This window comes from Mus musculus, chromosome 5 (assembly GCF_000001635.26).
Source record: "Mus musculus strain C57BL/6J chromosome 5, GRCm38.p6 C57BL/6J".
In the NCBI taxonomy this organism is placed as follows: domain Eukaryota; kingdom Metazoa; phylum Chordata; class Mammalia; order Rodentia; family Muridae; genus Mus; species Mus musculus.
This window is the reverse complement of record NC_000071.6, coordinates 27,782,115-27,797,302: the sequence shown is the minus strand read 5'-3', so window position 1 is coordinate 27,797,302 and position 15,188 is coordinate 27,782,115. Positions and strand designations below refer to the sequence as shown.

Below are 15,188 nucleotides of genomic sequence, written 5' to 3'. Positions count from 1 at the left end.
GTGTTCTGAATGTGTTCCCTTTAACCCAGGCTGTGTGTCCGTCTTCTCAGTGACATCAGACCGCCTTCAGTTCTAATGATTCATCAGGATCCCTTTCAACCTCAGGATGTGTAAAAAGTCCTAATTTTAGCGCTTATGTTTGGATCAGGCATAATCTTCTCTATGCTTTTCTGCTTATCTGGTTTGCTTTCTGATTATGACACCATCCAGATCACTACCAAATGAGGATCCTCCCAACTCCAAGCTCGGACCTGAAGTGGAAACTTGTAGTTCTTTGGAAAGTTAGTTATGTCAAATGATGCTTTGCTGGGGCACTCAGGTAAAAGACTGTTTTCTAGAAGTAGGCACAGGTGAAAGGATGTGTGGATATAGCAGTCACATGAAAGGACACTTGATGAGGGAGTATAAATATGACCCCACAGATAGTGGGAGAGGAGCACTGAGCCTTCATTTGGTTTGCTCTGCCTCACTATTCTTCACTAAGGACGTGCATTTATTGGTTCTCCTTTCATACTGTTGTTGAGCTCAACTTGTGGCAATGCTGTCATTGAGAGAAACTCACCCAAGAACTGCTCATAAGGTTCCTGCAGCAGCTTGCTTGCCTCCACAGCCTCACCATTGGCTGGTTGGTGAGCCTGGTGGTTTCCTCATGATTGAACTACAGCTGCCTGGTGTCTGCTTGCTGAAAGGACTGGACTTCAGCTGCTGGTTCATGCATGGTGTCTGCCTGCCTAGAGGGCTGCTCTGCAGCTGCTGAGTTGTATTTGGTGTTTGTTATGGGACTGAACTGCTGTCCAAAAAGATCAAACTCGTTCCCAAAGAACCATTGCTGAACAGGTCTACTTCCTCCATATCCTAATACCTTTTCTCTTCCACTTCCTCTGATGAGTGGAGGGCTAGAGGAGAGGTTGAACCCTTATTAAAATTAAGTTGCAAAAAATTTATGCCTACAAGGACTTTTCCTGTTTTAATTAGATCAGGCAGGCGGAGACTTTTACTCTGAATAGGTAGACCCTATGTTCCAATTCAACAGAAGGAACCCCCAGGAAATAGAACTTCAGCCATTAATAGTCCTTAAGATTGAGTAGTCAAAGTCTTAGAGGAGGAAACTGAGGCCGGATAGAATGACAGGAAAATGAGGAATGGCAGGCAAAGGGGTTCCCTTATCTCCGATGGCTAAGAACCAAGAGTTCTCACAAAAAGAGCCAGGCAGATGGCTCAAAGGATAAAGATGCTCACTACACGGCCCTGATCTTTGAGTTTGATCCTTGGAACTTATGGACAAAGGTGGAAGAAGAGAACAACATAGAGTCATCTCTGACCTCTACATACATAGTGAGCTACGTGTGCACTGGCAGTCTGAATGAGAAATGTCTCCCACAGGTTCACATACTTGAACACTCCATCCCCCATTGATGATGCTGTCTAGGGAGGTTATGGAACCTTTAGGAGGAAGAATGCCACTCTGGCAGGCTTTGAGACGTCATAGCCCTATTTCCCTTCCTCTTTACTCTCTGCTTTGGCTTGTTCTTGGAACTGTGAACTCCTGCTACCTACTGCTGTGACTCCCTGCCGTTATGGATTCTCTCTTCAAAACTGTAAACCCAAAGACATTTTCCCTTCTATATATTCTTTTTGGTTATGGCATTTTATCAGAACAATAGAAAGGAATCCCAATTTGTCACACACCAAACATGCACGTACATTTTATAAATAAATACAATTAAAATTCAAAAAGGAAATCTCACTTAGGAGCCATGTCTATAATCAAAAAGATGTCCTGTTGATATTCCTGTGACCTTGAAGAGTCTTGTCTAAGTCTAAGCCTGTAAATCTCTAAGTGAGATTCATGGGCATATAGCCACACAACAGTTTCTCCCTCCCTCCCTCCCTCCCTCCCTCCCTCCCTCCCTCCCTCCCTCCCTCCCTCCCTCCCTCCCTCCCTTCTTTCTTTCTTTCTTTCTTTCTTTCTTTGACACAGGATCAATGTCTAGCCCTGGCTGTCCTGGAACTCGAGATGTAAACAAGGGTGACCTGGAAATCACCTTGCCTGGCCCCACCTGACAATCTTAGTCATTAAGGAAGGTCTTGTAGATAAGCAGCAGCCGATCTAGCTGTAGTGGTACACTCCCACAGATTCAGGAGGTGGGGACAGGAACATCAAAAGTTTGATGTCAACAACATGTTAAAGTTTGAGCTATATAGTATTACATAATTTTTTAAAAGTAATCTCTTCAATTTTTTGAGCATATGACTTTCAATGCCACCTCAACTGTATATGTGTATGCCATAGCACTTGAATGAGTGCCTTGAGAAGCTTGTATTCACATCCTCCTGTTTTCCTTTACATGTTAGCTATCATTTCTTCTTTAAGGCAGGTTCTTGTGTTGTCCAAGGCTAGCCTTGTATATAGCTTGAGCTAGCCTTGAACTTCAATCCCTTCTGCATCCACCTTCTGTGTTCTGGGATTATAGGTAAGCACCACCAAGCCCTGTTTTAAACAGTAGGTTTGCTACCTAAGAAAAGGGAATGAACCTCTCCCCCACACAACCCAACTCTCCCCAGCTCTTCTGGCACACAGAACCCTCATCTGTAGGTCTCTTGTTGTGCTTTCTTATCAGAATCAGGCTCACCGGTGCATATTATTTCTTAGTTTCTGGATGTAGGCATATTAATAAAACACATCTCACTGTCCCTGTTTCATGTCCATCTGTGGGATGCATAACTGAAGCAGCATGCTGAGGTCAGGATCATCTTCAGAGGGAATGAAGGGGCACTAGGGCTGGATGGATGCAAGGGTAGAAAAGAAGCCTGGGGTGAAATGATGGGCCCTGGAGGCAGAGTGGGCAGAACAAGTCCTTTGTTCTTCTCCTACTCAAGGGGCTACTGATGGTCAGTCTCTGACAGGGTGTTTCTGTGTTTTTGGTATCTTAGTCAAGGAATTGAAAAAAAAAAACCACACATACACATTTGCAAAGTGGTAAAGAAGCTTTAGTCAAAAGCAAAGTGACAGCACAGGTCAGGAAGTAGTGGGTTGGGTTGGAAGCTGGAGAGGTGGCTCAATACTTTGCATGGCTTGCTACTCTTGCAGAGGACAAATTTGGTTTCTATCACCTACATGTACACAACCATACATGCATTCCAGCCCTAGGGTGGATGCCCTCTGCTGGTCATCTCCAGCACAGCAGTGTGAAATGCACCCATCCCATCCCCCAGCCCTTTTACATGTATCTTTCAAAAAGGTTGACACAGGCAACATGAGACAGTTCAGGGCTGCCAATTAGTGTTTGGGGCTTCCTGAGTACAAGAGGAGGCGTTTGGTTGCTGGTTTTAATTGACAGGCATGGATTACTTGGGAAATAAGTCTTTGTTTCCTGAAATTAAGCCATTATGTTTCTGTACAAGCAGAAAATTCTGTATGTACAGTACAAACATTGGAATTCATGGGAGACAGCAGTCCCGAATCTGAGCTGAGGTGTTTCCGCAGCATCTGCTGGCCCTGTATCATATGACCCCTGAATACACAGTGCATGTGTTGTTTCAGAACCAAGGCTTCGTGAAGGGGTACAGTGCGGCATGGGCCAGCATGACCAGAAACACCTTGGATTTACCACACTTTTTAAAATAATTTTTGACCCTTGCATGTTTGGAAACCTTCTACTGCTGCCAATTATTTTCTGATCCGCAAATGGAGTCATGATATAAAGTTTAAGAAGCTAGGCTGCAGCCTATACATTTAAATTGAACTTAGTAATACCTAACTTGGGCTGGAGAGGTGGCTCAGTGGTTAAGAGCACCGACTGCTCTTCCATAGGCCCTGAGTTCAATTCCCAGCAACCACATGGTGCCTCACAACTATTTCTAAGGGAGTCTGATGCCCTCTTCTGGTGTGTCTGAAGAAAGCAATGGTGGTGTAATCATATACATAAAATAAATAAATCTTTTTAAAAAAATACCTAACTTTACTGGGTGTGTAGTCACCTAAACAGAACAACTAAATGAAAACACTGTATACTTATCCAAATGTATTTTTAGTTTATTAAAGATTTTTTAGTTCGTTTGCCTGCATAATTTGTATGTGTAGGGCTTCAGAACTCTTGTAACTGGAGGTGCAGACAGCTGGAAGTTCTCATACACATACATCATTCATACATAGAAACACACATGCACACACACTCTACTGACTTCCAAAGCGCCATAAGAAAATACTATCTCAATCATCTCCTTTGGTTTCTCATGGCAGAGGGGACTGTACTCCCATTACTGTGTTTTCTAGTTTCACATTCACTTTTTGCCTGTGCTTGTAGTACCCAGTGCTTGTAATAGTCTCAGACACCAGAAGGGTATTGGAGCTCCTGGAACTGAAGTTATAGGTGGCTGTGAACATCCGTGTGGATGTCAGGAATCAAATCTGGGTCCTTTGCTAGAGCAGTAAATGATCCTAATTGCCAAGCCATTTGTTTTTAACCTAACTGAACTCAGTTTATCCAACTTAAACAGGGTGCTTATTTTCTGATCGCTGTAAAACAAAATGGCTCTGCTCTGAGTTCGTTTGAGACTATAAGAACATCAACACCCGGGGGGGAGGGGGGGGCGCTGGGGAGATGGCTCAGCGGTTAAGAGCACTGACTGCTCTTCCAAAGGCCGAGTTCAAATCCCAGAAACCACAAGGTACAAGGTGGCTCACAACCATCAGTAATGAGATCTGATGCCCTCTTCTGATGTGTCTACAGTGTACGTACATATTATAATAATAAATACATCTTAAAAAAAAAAAAGAACAACACTCTATCTGCATGAAGGTCACAGAAAACACAAAACTTGATTAAAGAGCAGTATCACGAGTTGCGGGACTTGTCATTCTGCGAGCGCCCCACAGCAGTTTCAGCTTGTCATTGTTTCCTGTAACTTTACACATCCATATTTAATATAATTATCTGCTAAGATAATTTTTATAGATTTTGCTGTTTACCTTTAAAAACTATGTTGACCGAGGGTTGGACGGCTCAGCAGTTCAGAACACTTGGTTCTCTTGCAGCATCTCCAAATTTGGTTCCCAACACCCACGTGTCGTGTAACTTCAGTTCCAGGGGATCCTGAAGCCACCTTCTGACTGTTGTGGGCACCAGACACTCACAGGGTGCAGATACATACATGCAGGGAAAACTCCAATACACGTAGAAAAATGTACATTTATTTAGAGAGTGTGTGTGTAATGTGTGTACGTGTGTGCGCAACAGTGTGCTTGTGGAGGCCAGAGAACAACTTGCTGGAGCCGGTTCTTGCTTGCCATCACGTGTGTCCCAGGGATCGAACTCAGATTGGCGGCAGATGTCTGCCTGCTGAGCTATGTCGCCGGCTCCTACTTTGCTCTTAACCTGCCTCATCGAAGATCAGTTCCCCGCCAACTACCTCAGTAGATGCGGAAGGGGCAGACGAAGGAAAGTAACCATTAGCCAGGGTCTGCCTGACTCTGGGCCGGATCGCGTGCTGTCCAACAGCAGCGCTGGCGACAGCTGAAGAGCGAACGCTGGATTGTTCAGGTCCCCTTCCGTGCCGAGGCTCCGCCTCCTTGGCGCATGCGCTGTCAGGTGGCCGCACGGGGTGACGGGAGTCCCGCCCAGGACCCGCCCCCTGGCTAGTCCACTGCGGCCATGTGAGGGAAATAGTCTCTCTGTGTCCTCGGTTCTCGGTCGTGAAAACTCGGCCGGGACAAGGCTGCCATGTGCCGTACGAACTATTGTAGACCATCAGCACTGATGCCCGAAGCGGTGGTGTAAGGAGCGCTGTGCGGCGCGCAAGGCGGGAGGGTCCCACATACTCCCCTGCCGAGCTGGTGTGGTGGTACGTGCCTCAGGGCGCGCACGGCTCCCGCGCTCCGGGCCTCGGACGGGCGGGGGCGCGGGTCCGAGTGCAGCTGCGGCTGCGGGCCGGGCTGTGCCGCCGGGCAGTAGGCAGAGCTACGACGCTGGGCGCGGCGGGCCGGGTGACGCGGGGCCGGGCGCCGCCGCGCCGCCGCGATCATGTCGGAGCCGGCGCCCGAAGTTCCAGAGGAGCTATTCCGCGAGGTCAAGTACTACGCGGTGGGCGACATCGACCCGCAGGTACCGCCCGCGCGGGGCCCCTCTGCCGGGCCATTCCCCCCGCACGCCCCCGCCTCGTCGCGCGCGCGCCCTGCAGGACCCCAGGCCGGAGCCGCGGGGCACGCCGGGCAGCGAAGGGCCGCGGGAAGGGCCTCGCGAGCACCGACCTAGCGCAGCGGCCGGCCGAGCATCTTGCCGGGGCCCTGCTGAGCGTGTCCCTTGCCAAGGGGCCTGTCCTCCCGGCCCCTGATTTTTCCCTTAGGGTGGATTGTACGGTAGGTATGGAAGGTACCCTTGCTTACACGGTCACCGTGATTCGTGCGTGTGATCGTGGGTCTGAATCCATCCACAGGACAGTGGCTGTGATCGTGGTATCTTCAGGACAGTGCCCCAAACATTTCTTTTCTAAACTATGCTTACAGTTGTGTCGCCTTCGGTGTCTGGTAATGTAAGCTAAACGGGTCCTAAGGAAGGAATTGTCCAAGAGCCACTGAGCTTGGCTTTCCAGAGACTCATACTTGTATCCTAGTAACCAAAGTCCGTTGGGTCTTCGGTTGTGTGATCAGTGATTGTAGCTGACTTTTTCTAGTACCGATCACCCCACTACTACCACCACATTTCTTCTTTTACCCTTTCTTGTTCTTCGTTTTAGGACTTTTGCTCTTATAAGGGCCTTGGACTAAATGTCACTTAAAACCAAGAACACATTGAGCTGCGCTGTTTGCCCAACTATGTGTGAAATCTGAGTGCTTTAAAAAAATCCCCCTTGTAAGCCCTTGTATTCTGAAATAGTGCCTTCTTTAAAAGGTTTAGAGCCAGGGCACCCATTCTTTAAGTTTTGTAATACAGATTGAGGAAGCTCACAGGTGGTGAGCACCCCAGTACAGTCTGGGCATCGGGCCTGGTACACGGAGTGCCGTAGAAGAGTGCCCTTGAATACTGAGTCCTACAAATACAACAGGTGGAGGTGCTGGAGGTGTTGAGTGTTAAACGGATATTGAGTCCAAGAAGTTGTTTGTGTGGAGTGCGTGTGCTAGGCATTAAAGGCATTTGTGTATACTTGGCCCGAGTCCTGACGGTCACTGGGCATAGTTACAGTGTGGCTCCTGTGAGATGGAATTAGTAATGCGCAGTTTGAGGAGGTTTGAGTGTCCTTGCGAATACAGAGAAAAGATGGACAGCGCAGTCAGACTTGTTTCTGGAAATTTGTCATGAAGAGAAAGCCCTGGGACCTGAGAAGGCGAGGCCAGGGAGGGCTTGCTGTGTTCATGTTTCTGAGTGATGCGAGGCTAAAGCCGGTGGATGAAGTCTGTGTATGAAGGTAAAGTTACTTGGTCCAGGGAAGCCAGCTCGTGGCTGGGGACTGTCGGTTTTCCATGCAGTGGGTACAGACCTCCTCGGCTGCTCCAGTTCTGAGATGGTGCTTGCAGACTATTCGAGACTGCATTGCTTTCAGCTCTTCCTTGACTCCGGCCTGCACACCACTGTCAAGTTGTTCTCCTCTGATGCCTGGTGGCTGCCTCGTTGACTCTCAGAACTTTGACTCCCATCTGCAATAGGTTATCTCTGGAGAGCCACATTCCTCTCTCAATGTGACCGAGAGACTCTCACCAGATCACACAGGACCAAAAGTAGTGTGCCCACACTGAAACCCAGCAGTGCCTCTTCCTCTCTCTGCTTCCAGTCAATCCCTCCGAGAGATGCCCGCATTTCCATTTCGGCTTTTCTGCTGTGCTTACACCTTGTCTAGTTACTGTGTGATTAATTCTATTCCATTCTGTTTGCTGCTGACATTTCTCTAGTGACCTGCCTCTTCCAGTAGTGAGAGTGGTCACAGTTGTGTCTTAACAAGTACTCCCATGTTGATGTCCATCTGTAAGATCTGGTGGTGCTATCTTCATTTGCGATATCCTTCCCTGACTTAAGGAAAGACTGCTATGCATAGCACTAAAGACTACACTGACCATGACTTGCTGCAGGCCAGTGTTAAGTAGGATAACAGAGCCCATAAACTTTAGTCGCCTGCCTTAACTTTGGGACTTGCTGACCATGGTTGGATCTGAGTTCCCCCGCTAGGCCCTACCTTGGTATATATATTTTGTTTGATGAACATCTATAAGTTAGGATTCTCCTGGTGGGTCTCTGCTTCTAGAAACTTCCTAACAATAGTGGAACCAGTCCTCAGCCTTTGGGTTGGATACCTGGAACAGGTACTCTATAGAACTCAGCAGGTGCTGGTGTATGCTGTCTGTCTGGTGTATGCAGATGGCTATTAACTGGCCACCCCATCTCTGTGACAACTGTGAATCAGGGTTGCTGCATTTTATTGACTTTTCCACTCAGGAAAAGGACAGGGTATGTTTTTATTAAATGTTCCATTATAGTTAACAACTTATTTGAACAGTACTTTGTTATTAATTGTCCTGTTGGTTGTTTCCTTAGGTTATTCAGCTCCTTAAAGCTGGGAAAGCCAAGGAAGTCTCCTACAATGCCCTGGCCTCACACATCATTTCAGAGGATGGGGACAACCCAGAGGTGGGAGAAGCCCGTGAGGTCTTTGACTTGCCCGTTGTAAAGGTAAGTAGAAACCTGAGCCTCTGCACCAGGGCTTTCTGCCTGGCTTGCTGCAGGCCAGTGTTAAGTAGGATATCATCAGGTAAACAAAGCCCATAAACTTTAGTCACCTGCCTTCACTTTGGGACTTGCTGGCCAGATGGCTCAGTGGGTAAGAACACTGACTGCTCTTCCAAAGGTCCTGAGTTCAAATCCCAGCAACCACATGGTGGCTCACAACCACCTGTAATGAGATCTGACACCCTCTTCTGGTGCGTCTGAAATCAGCTACAGTGTACTTATGTATAATAATAAATAAATCCTTTAAAAAAGAAATTCCTGGGCATTGTGGGAATGCTCCCTCCCTGTCATTTCCTGCCAACTCTTCAGCCCAGGAAACTTATCCCAGGCTTCCTCGCCTTGTCAGATATGCAGTTTACATATTTGGTCCCAGAAGCCTTGTAGAGGTAGCTACCCTTTTCTGATGACCAGTGGTCCTGATCTTCGGCTGTATAGATGAGGGGAGAGGCCCCTGCCCTGCTAACTGCCCTCATCTCCCATGGTAAGGGTCACTGTGCTACCTGTTCTCCTGTTGGCCATCTGGATTGTTCTTTGTCTGACTTGTGAGTACTTGGTTCTAGAATACAGGGCTTCAGCTGGTGAACAGTTTGTTCAGCTTTTGTGGGGACTTTATGTAACACATATGTTGCTGTAGCCCTTCTGTTTCCTTAGCTGCTGCCACCGCCCTCTTCATACTGTTCAGTGCCAGCATTCAGGTTACCAAGGCTCTACAGTAGCAGTTAGGAGTGAGGTGACCTAGTCAGAATAGGTGTTGAGGGCTGTCTGGCTGTTGGATATGGTTTTCCTAGTTTCTGGGGTCTGAAAAAATTTGCAGTCTTACAGTGTTGACCTTTTAAAAATGAACCTGACAGGTGGTCTGCCTCAGGAGTCACAGAGTACACCATCGAGGACAGTTCCTTTGTAGCAGTAAATATGGTGGTCACATTTGCATACCAGCACATGTGTTTTGGTGCTGCCAGCTCAGGCCCACTATGTCTCTGAAGACTGGTGCCCAGCATGGCTCCTGGGCACTTCACCTACTGCTGCTTGCTAAAGCTAAAATTGGCTATAAGCCAGCAAAGGCTTTTCCTTCAGTTTGCATCTCAGCCTTCTCTTCCTGTGAGCTTGCTTTTTGTTAGCCATTGTTAAAATGATTACACGTCCAATACAGATTTAGAGTGAAAGGTTTACCTTATAAATGTGTTTTGGGGCCTAGGTCACTGTTGCCATACTAAGTATAATGATAGATTTTAATCACATTTGACCCCAAGGTTGTCTTGCAATAAATTATATATATATATGTCTTTGTGGCTTTTCTTTGACCACCCTTGCTCTGAAATAATTACATAGAGATCTGGTATTTTTATTAAAAGACTTCTGACACTATAGCTGGGCAGATACTCATCTATTATAATCCTAAGGCAGCCTACTACCCAGCCATGTGCCCATTACCTGTCATCTGGCTTCTCCTGTTCCATTCATACTCTCATGGTGATCTCTTATGGCCATATCAATCAATCAAAATGTCAATCAATCAATCTCTGTCTCTCTGACCCCCCCCCCCCACCCCGTGTGTGTGTCTGGTCTCAGTCTCTCTCTCTGTCGTCTGTCTGTCTGTCTGTCTGTCCCTGGTCTCAGTTTCTGTGTGTGTGTGTGTGTGTGGGGGGGTGATTCTGGTCTCTCTCTCTCTCTCTCTTAACCCCCTGACTGGGATTGGAAGTCATACTCTATTCTCTTCTGCCCAGCTATTGGTTGATCAGCACTTTATTAAAATCAATCAGTCTTTACACATCACTGAGACAGCAGATGCTCCAATAATCATGATAGTGCCAGCATCCAGACTGCAACTAGAAAGGGAGGGAGGGAGAGGAAGAAAGAGAGAGTACTTGGTTGGCTTGGGCTTTTAAAACCTCAAAGCTTGCCAAGCTGGTGGCACACACTTTTACTCCCAGCACCTGGGAGGCAGAGACAGGCAGATATCTGAGTTTGAGGCCAGCGGGGTCTATAGAGTGAGTTCTAGAACAGCCAGGGCTACACAGAGAAACCTTGTCTCAAAACAACTAAGAAAAAAATCCCAGTAAAACCTCAAGGCCACACATTTTCTTCAACAAGGCCACACCCCCAGTCCTTCTCAAATTGTGCCATTTCCTGATGACTAAACATTCAAATATAAAGGCCATTCTTAATTCATCCACCAACCTTAGTATTAATGTAGGCTTAGATTTTTCAAACCCTACTTTAGTCATGGTTCTTTAACCCTTCAACATCCCTTATAGCCCATCGACCTTGGTTGGGGAGGGAGATGGCTAATAGGACAAGGGGGGCGTGGACCTGTTTAGAAATAATTCTTTGGGGCCATTTCAATCTTCCTTGTCAGCAGTCCAGTCCACTAGCAAAACACCAAACACAAATCAACAGCAGTGGCGCGATCTGGAAGAAACTGCATGGCTTTGCTAATTGTCAAGAAGCAGCCAGAATATCACCAGTTCTTTGGTGTGTTTCTCTCTACAAAGTCAAAATAAGTGGGGATCAGAGAAGAAAACGAGGCAAACCAGTGCTAGAGTATTGTCCGCTGTCTGTTGGGTTATACTTATACTCTAGCAAAGCATCACATGCCTTTCATCAGACAGCTCCCAGAAAAACACCATGTGTCTGTTCTCAGCAAAACATTCTCTCACGAGTCTGCTTTAGCGAAAAAAAAAATCCTTTCATGTGATAGCTTTCAGAACAGCACATGACACAACTGAGTCTCCAGTGAAACAAGAGATTCCCACCTTAACTTTTTAAAAAAATTATTTTATTATGTATATGAGAGTTTTGCCTTCGTGTATGTCTGTATTCCACGTATGTTCCTGGCTCCTATGGAAGCCAGAAGAGAGCTCCTAACAGCTGAGCCTTCTAACCTGTTTGCATTCTGCTTTACCAATATGCCCCTAGCTTTGCATTCCTCTGATGCCTGGAGAGGTTGCCCTCCTCTGCTTGGAATGGATTTGGAAGTGGTCTTTCAGTTGGGGGACCCTACTCAGGGGAACCCTACCCATCCTTTGTGAAGGTTATGTAGGGCTGTGAAGCTGGGTGGATGTGATGTAAAGAAGTATATTTCCAAACTGCTGCTTTCTAAAGCTGCCTGAGAGTTCTTTGGGGGTTCCCATGGCCTCTTTGCAGTGAAGAGAAGAAAAGTGTCACCACTGTCACCCAGTCCAAACATTTCACAGCACATCGTGGAAGCTGTGACAGCCCTGTGCAGACTACATGACAGCTGACAATACTGTTGTAATCTATTAGAGCTTCACAGGTTCCTATGCTTTTCTAGCTGTCCCTTGTGAGAAGAAAGTTTGACCATGAGAGTGTATTCTGAATACAGCCAGCCGCATAGCTTGGTATTGATATGTGATCTAAGTGTTTTCCTCTTGCTTTGCTGAATCTATCATAGGGGATACAGATTTGTACCACCATGCCTGGTCCAGTACAGGTTATTGATGTTGGCTCAGTACCTAGATTTCATTGAAGTTATCAGGATTATCAAAAGTAGGGAGCAGTGTTGGGTAAAGCAAGAAAGTGGAAAAGGGCTTTTTGACAGCGTATCAGGCAAATCCGTTCATGCCTTTGCTGACATCCTAGATAGAGGCAGTCTTCATTCTGTGAGAGTTACTAACCTTGTCATACAGAACATGCTTTAGCCAGGCATGGGATTCTAGTATGGTACAAATTCAAGGCCAGCCTTGGCTATATATCAAGTTTGAGTCTAGCATAGGGTAACTCAGACCCTATTTCAAACCAAAAAAAAGAAACAGTTACACATATCACTTGAAAAATGCCATATGGGACACACTCTGGGTCTGAAGGCTGTAAGGTAGATTTGACCATAGTGTCTGTCTTACTGATCAGCATGAGAGCAGAGACTGCACTCTCCCTGTTCACTGTCTGTCCATCTTCTTGCACCATCTCTGCATAGATGTATTTTAATACATAGATGTATTAAAATGTATTTTGCTGACTATGTTGCTATCTCAGTAGTGAGAAATTGAGTATACATGTTTTCATTTGTTCAGGTTTCTGGAAGTCAGTTGGCTAAGTGGGGTCCTTAATAAACTTTCAGATTGTTGTTTCTTGAAATAGAGTTATTAGAATAGTAACAAGTGGAATAATTTTTTATTAATTTATTTTTATATTTTTTTAAATGTGCAGTAATGTTTTGCTTGCCATGTCTGTGTGAGGGTGTCAGATCCCCCGGAACTGGAGTTATGAGCTACCAAATGGGTGTTTGGAATTGAAGCTCAGTTCTCTGGAAGAAAAGCCTGTGATTTTAATATTGAACCATCTCTCCAGCTCCAGTTGTCCTAATTTTAAAAATTCGATTAGAATTATAAGCTGAGCTAATTTTCCAAGAATATAAAGTACACATAGGTAGCTGTTAAGTCTACCTTGTAATGAACACAAGTTTGGAATTTGTAAGATTAGAAGAGGTTTTGTTTTTAAGTGGTTTGCACATATTGTGTATTCTTGCTGTTACATAAAACCAAAATCTTGGGGATTTTGTTTATTTCTTTTCTAGGTGGGTGGGGTGAGCAGCAGTAAGAGTGTGGACCTAAACTTACACGTCTGTCAAAATCATAAGGAATGCAGTGGCTGCTTCACTCTGGGCCTGGCTGGGCTTGTGGCTTGGGCACATGACCTTTGGTTGCTGCTACCTGGTCCTCATGCTTACAGGCGGGTGTCTGTAGTAGGTCACAACAGAGCCTTTTAATTTCCAAAAGCAACTACTAGTGAGGTCATGTCATTCTGGTCACAGATTGTGAATGTTTTTTGATTTGTGTAATTCTTCTTTTTCAGCCTTCCTGGGTGACTCTGTCCGTGCAATGTGGCGCTCTCCTGCCGTATCCTTTTGTGCGATAAGGACGGGGATAGCTGTGGGTTTAAGAAACAGTGAGTTAGTGGGCTCATGAGTTGGGGGTCTGAGGGAAAGCTTGGGTTTAAGATACAGTGAGTTGGTGGGCTCATGAGTGAGGCCAGCCCTTTCCTCTGCACCTCTGCCCCTGCTCTTTCCTATCCTGTATGAAATGGTATGTACCTGGTCCTCGTCATTACCTGCGTCAAAAAGCTGTGACTAGCAGTTGTGGCGAGGACCCTGGGTTGCAGCTCTTCTCAGTCTTATGTCTGTTTAGACAAAGATTAGTTTTAGAATTCTAAATCAGGTGAGGAAGTACGAATAACTCCTAGAACATGAGGAGGAAGTTCTGAGTTTGAAGGCATGTGTTTGTCTTTTCAGTTAGATGCATGGAAAGTTTATTATTTTACACTTCCTACCCAGCACTTGCTCTGGTGTGAAAATAGAGTGATGAAGACCTTATTCTGGGACTAGGGGTTGCAGCTCAGTTATAGAAGGCTATCTTAATTTTGGGTCCTGGGCTCAGTCCCCAGCACTGTATGAATTGGGCATATTGGCGCATGCTCATAATCCGAACACTTGGGAGGTAGAAGCAAGAAGATCAATAGTTGAAGCTTATCCTTGGCTTCATAAGAGAGAGTTCAAGGCTACCCTGGGCTGTATGAGACCCTGTCTCAAAACAAACCAAAAGCAAACTCACTCTGCACTGTGTAGCCTCCTCCTTACCTGTGTCCACCATGTCATATTTTCATGCTCAGGGTCCTGTGTTGTGTCCCAACTGGGCCACTCCTCACCATTGCTGTCTTGCTGGAGGCTTACTGGCTTCTGCTTCACTGTTGGTATGAAGCTTAACTGGAGAGGCTGTCCTAGCAGAGCCTGGCTTAGGAAATTACTTCTGCCATCTCGTACCAATGCTGAAGTTGAGGCCGGGGTTTGGGATGGGTACCATCATTCAGCTGCTTTGATATACAGCTGTGCCTGGCAGCTCTTGAATGCACATCCATCTTTCAAGACTGAGCAGAGGGACTCAACTCAGATACAAATGAGACATTCCCAAGGGCCTTAGATGCTTAAGCCTTCCTCTCAGCAGCTCTTCTTAGAGGATGTAGTTCTGGTTCCGAAATGCTCATTCATTCTTTCTTTATAAGCATAGGTTTCAAACAGACAAGCAAACCAACCCTGGGAAGGTGGACCTTTCTAAGATGGAGTCAAGGGTTCTATCCCTGGTGTCTTTTCTGGACTCTTTCTCTATACCAGGCTTCCTTAGGAAGCTGTAGGTTGATTGAGCTCTTGACTATCTGTCCATAAAGAAGCCTATAGCAACAGAACAAAGGCCCAAGACTGGATGATAGTCAACCTGGGATTTGTTGGTCTCTCCCCCACCCCCTCTTTAGGAGAGAAGCCTTGAAGTTAGATGTCAAGGTGAAAGGGCCTCGGGCTAAGTGCTAGATTCTCCATCCATTATAGGCAGGGATAGCCCGTGTTTAGGATTTGTCAGTGTACCTGTGAGGGAAGTCTAACCAGTGACTATTGAGTTTATTTATAACTCACTTATCTCAGGTTCTTTCCACTTGTTTTGAACTCTAGTCTCTCCAGTGTTTTGA

General features: G+C 46.1%; 1 protein-coding gene across 5 annotated transcripts in view; it reads left to right on the top strand.

Moving 5' to 3' along the window:
* The first annotated feature begins 5,630 nt into the window (after positions 1-5,630).
* Paxip1 (PAX interacting (with transcription-activation domain) protein 1) overlaps positions 5,631-15,188 on the top strand; it is a 51,593-nt gene continuing 42,035 nt past the window's right edge. Inside the window, exons 1-3 of one of the 5 annotated variants that reach the window (XM_006535758.4) lie at positions 5,631-6,104; positions 8,526-8,660; positions 13,530-13,573. In XM_006535758.4, the coding sequence (XP_006535821.1) occupies positions 6,024-6,104; positions 8,526-8,660; positions 13,530-13,573 (260 nt within the window). In that variant the 5' untranslated portion in view covers positions 5,631-6,023. Of the gene's footprint in view, positions 6,105-6,172; positions 6,359-8,525; positions 8,661-13,529; positions 13,623-15,188 lie in introns of those variants that run through there. The other 4 variants (XM_030254708.1, XM_030254709.1, NM_018878.3 and 1 more) reach the window with 4 other exon arrangements.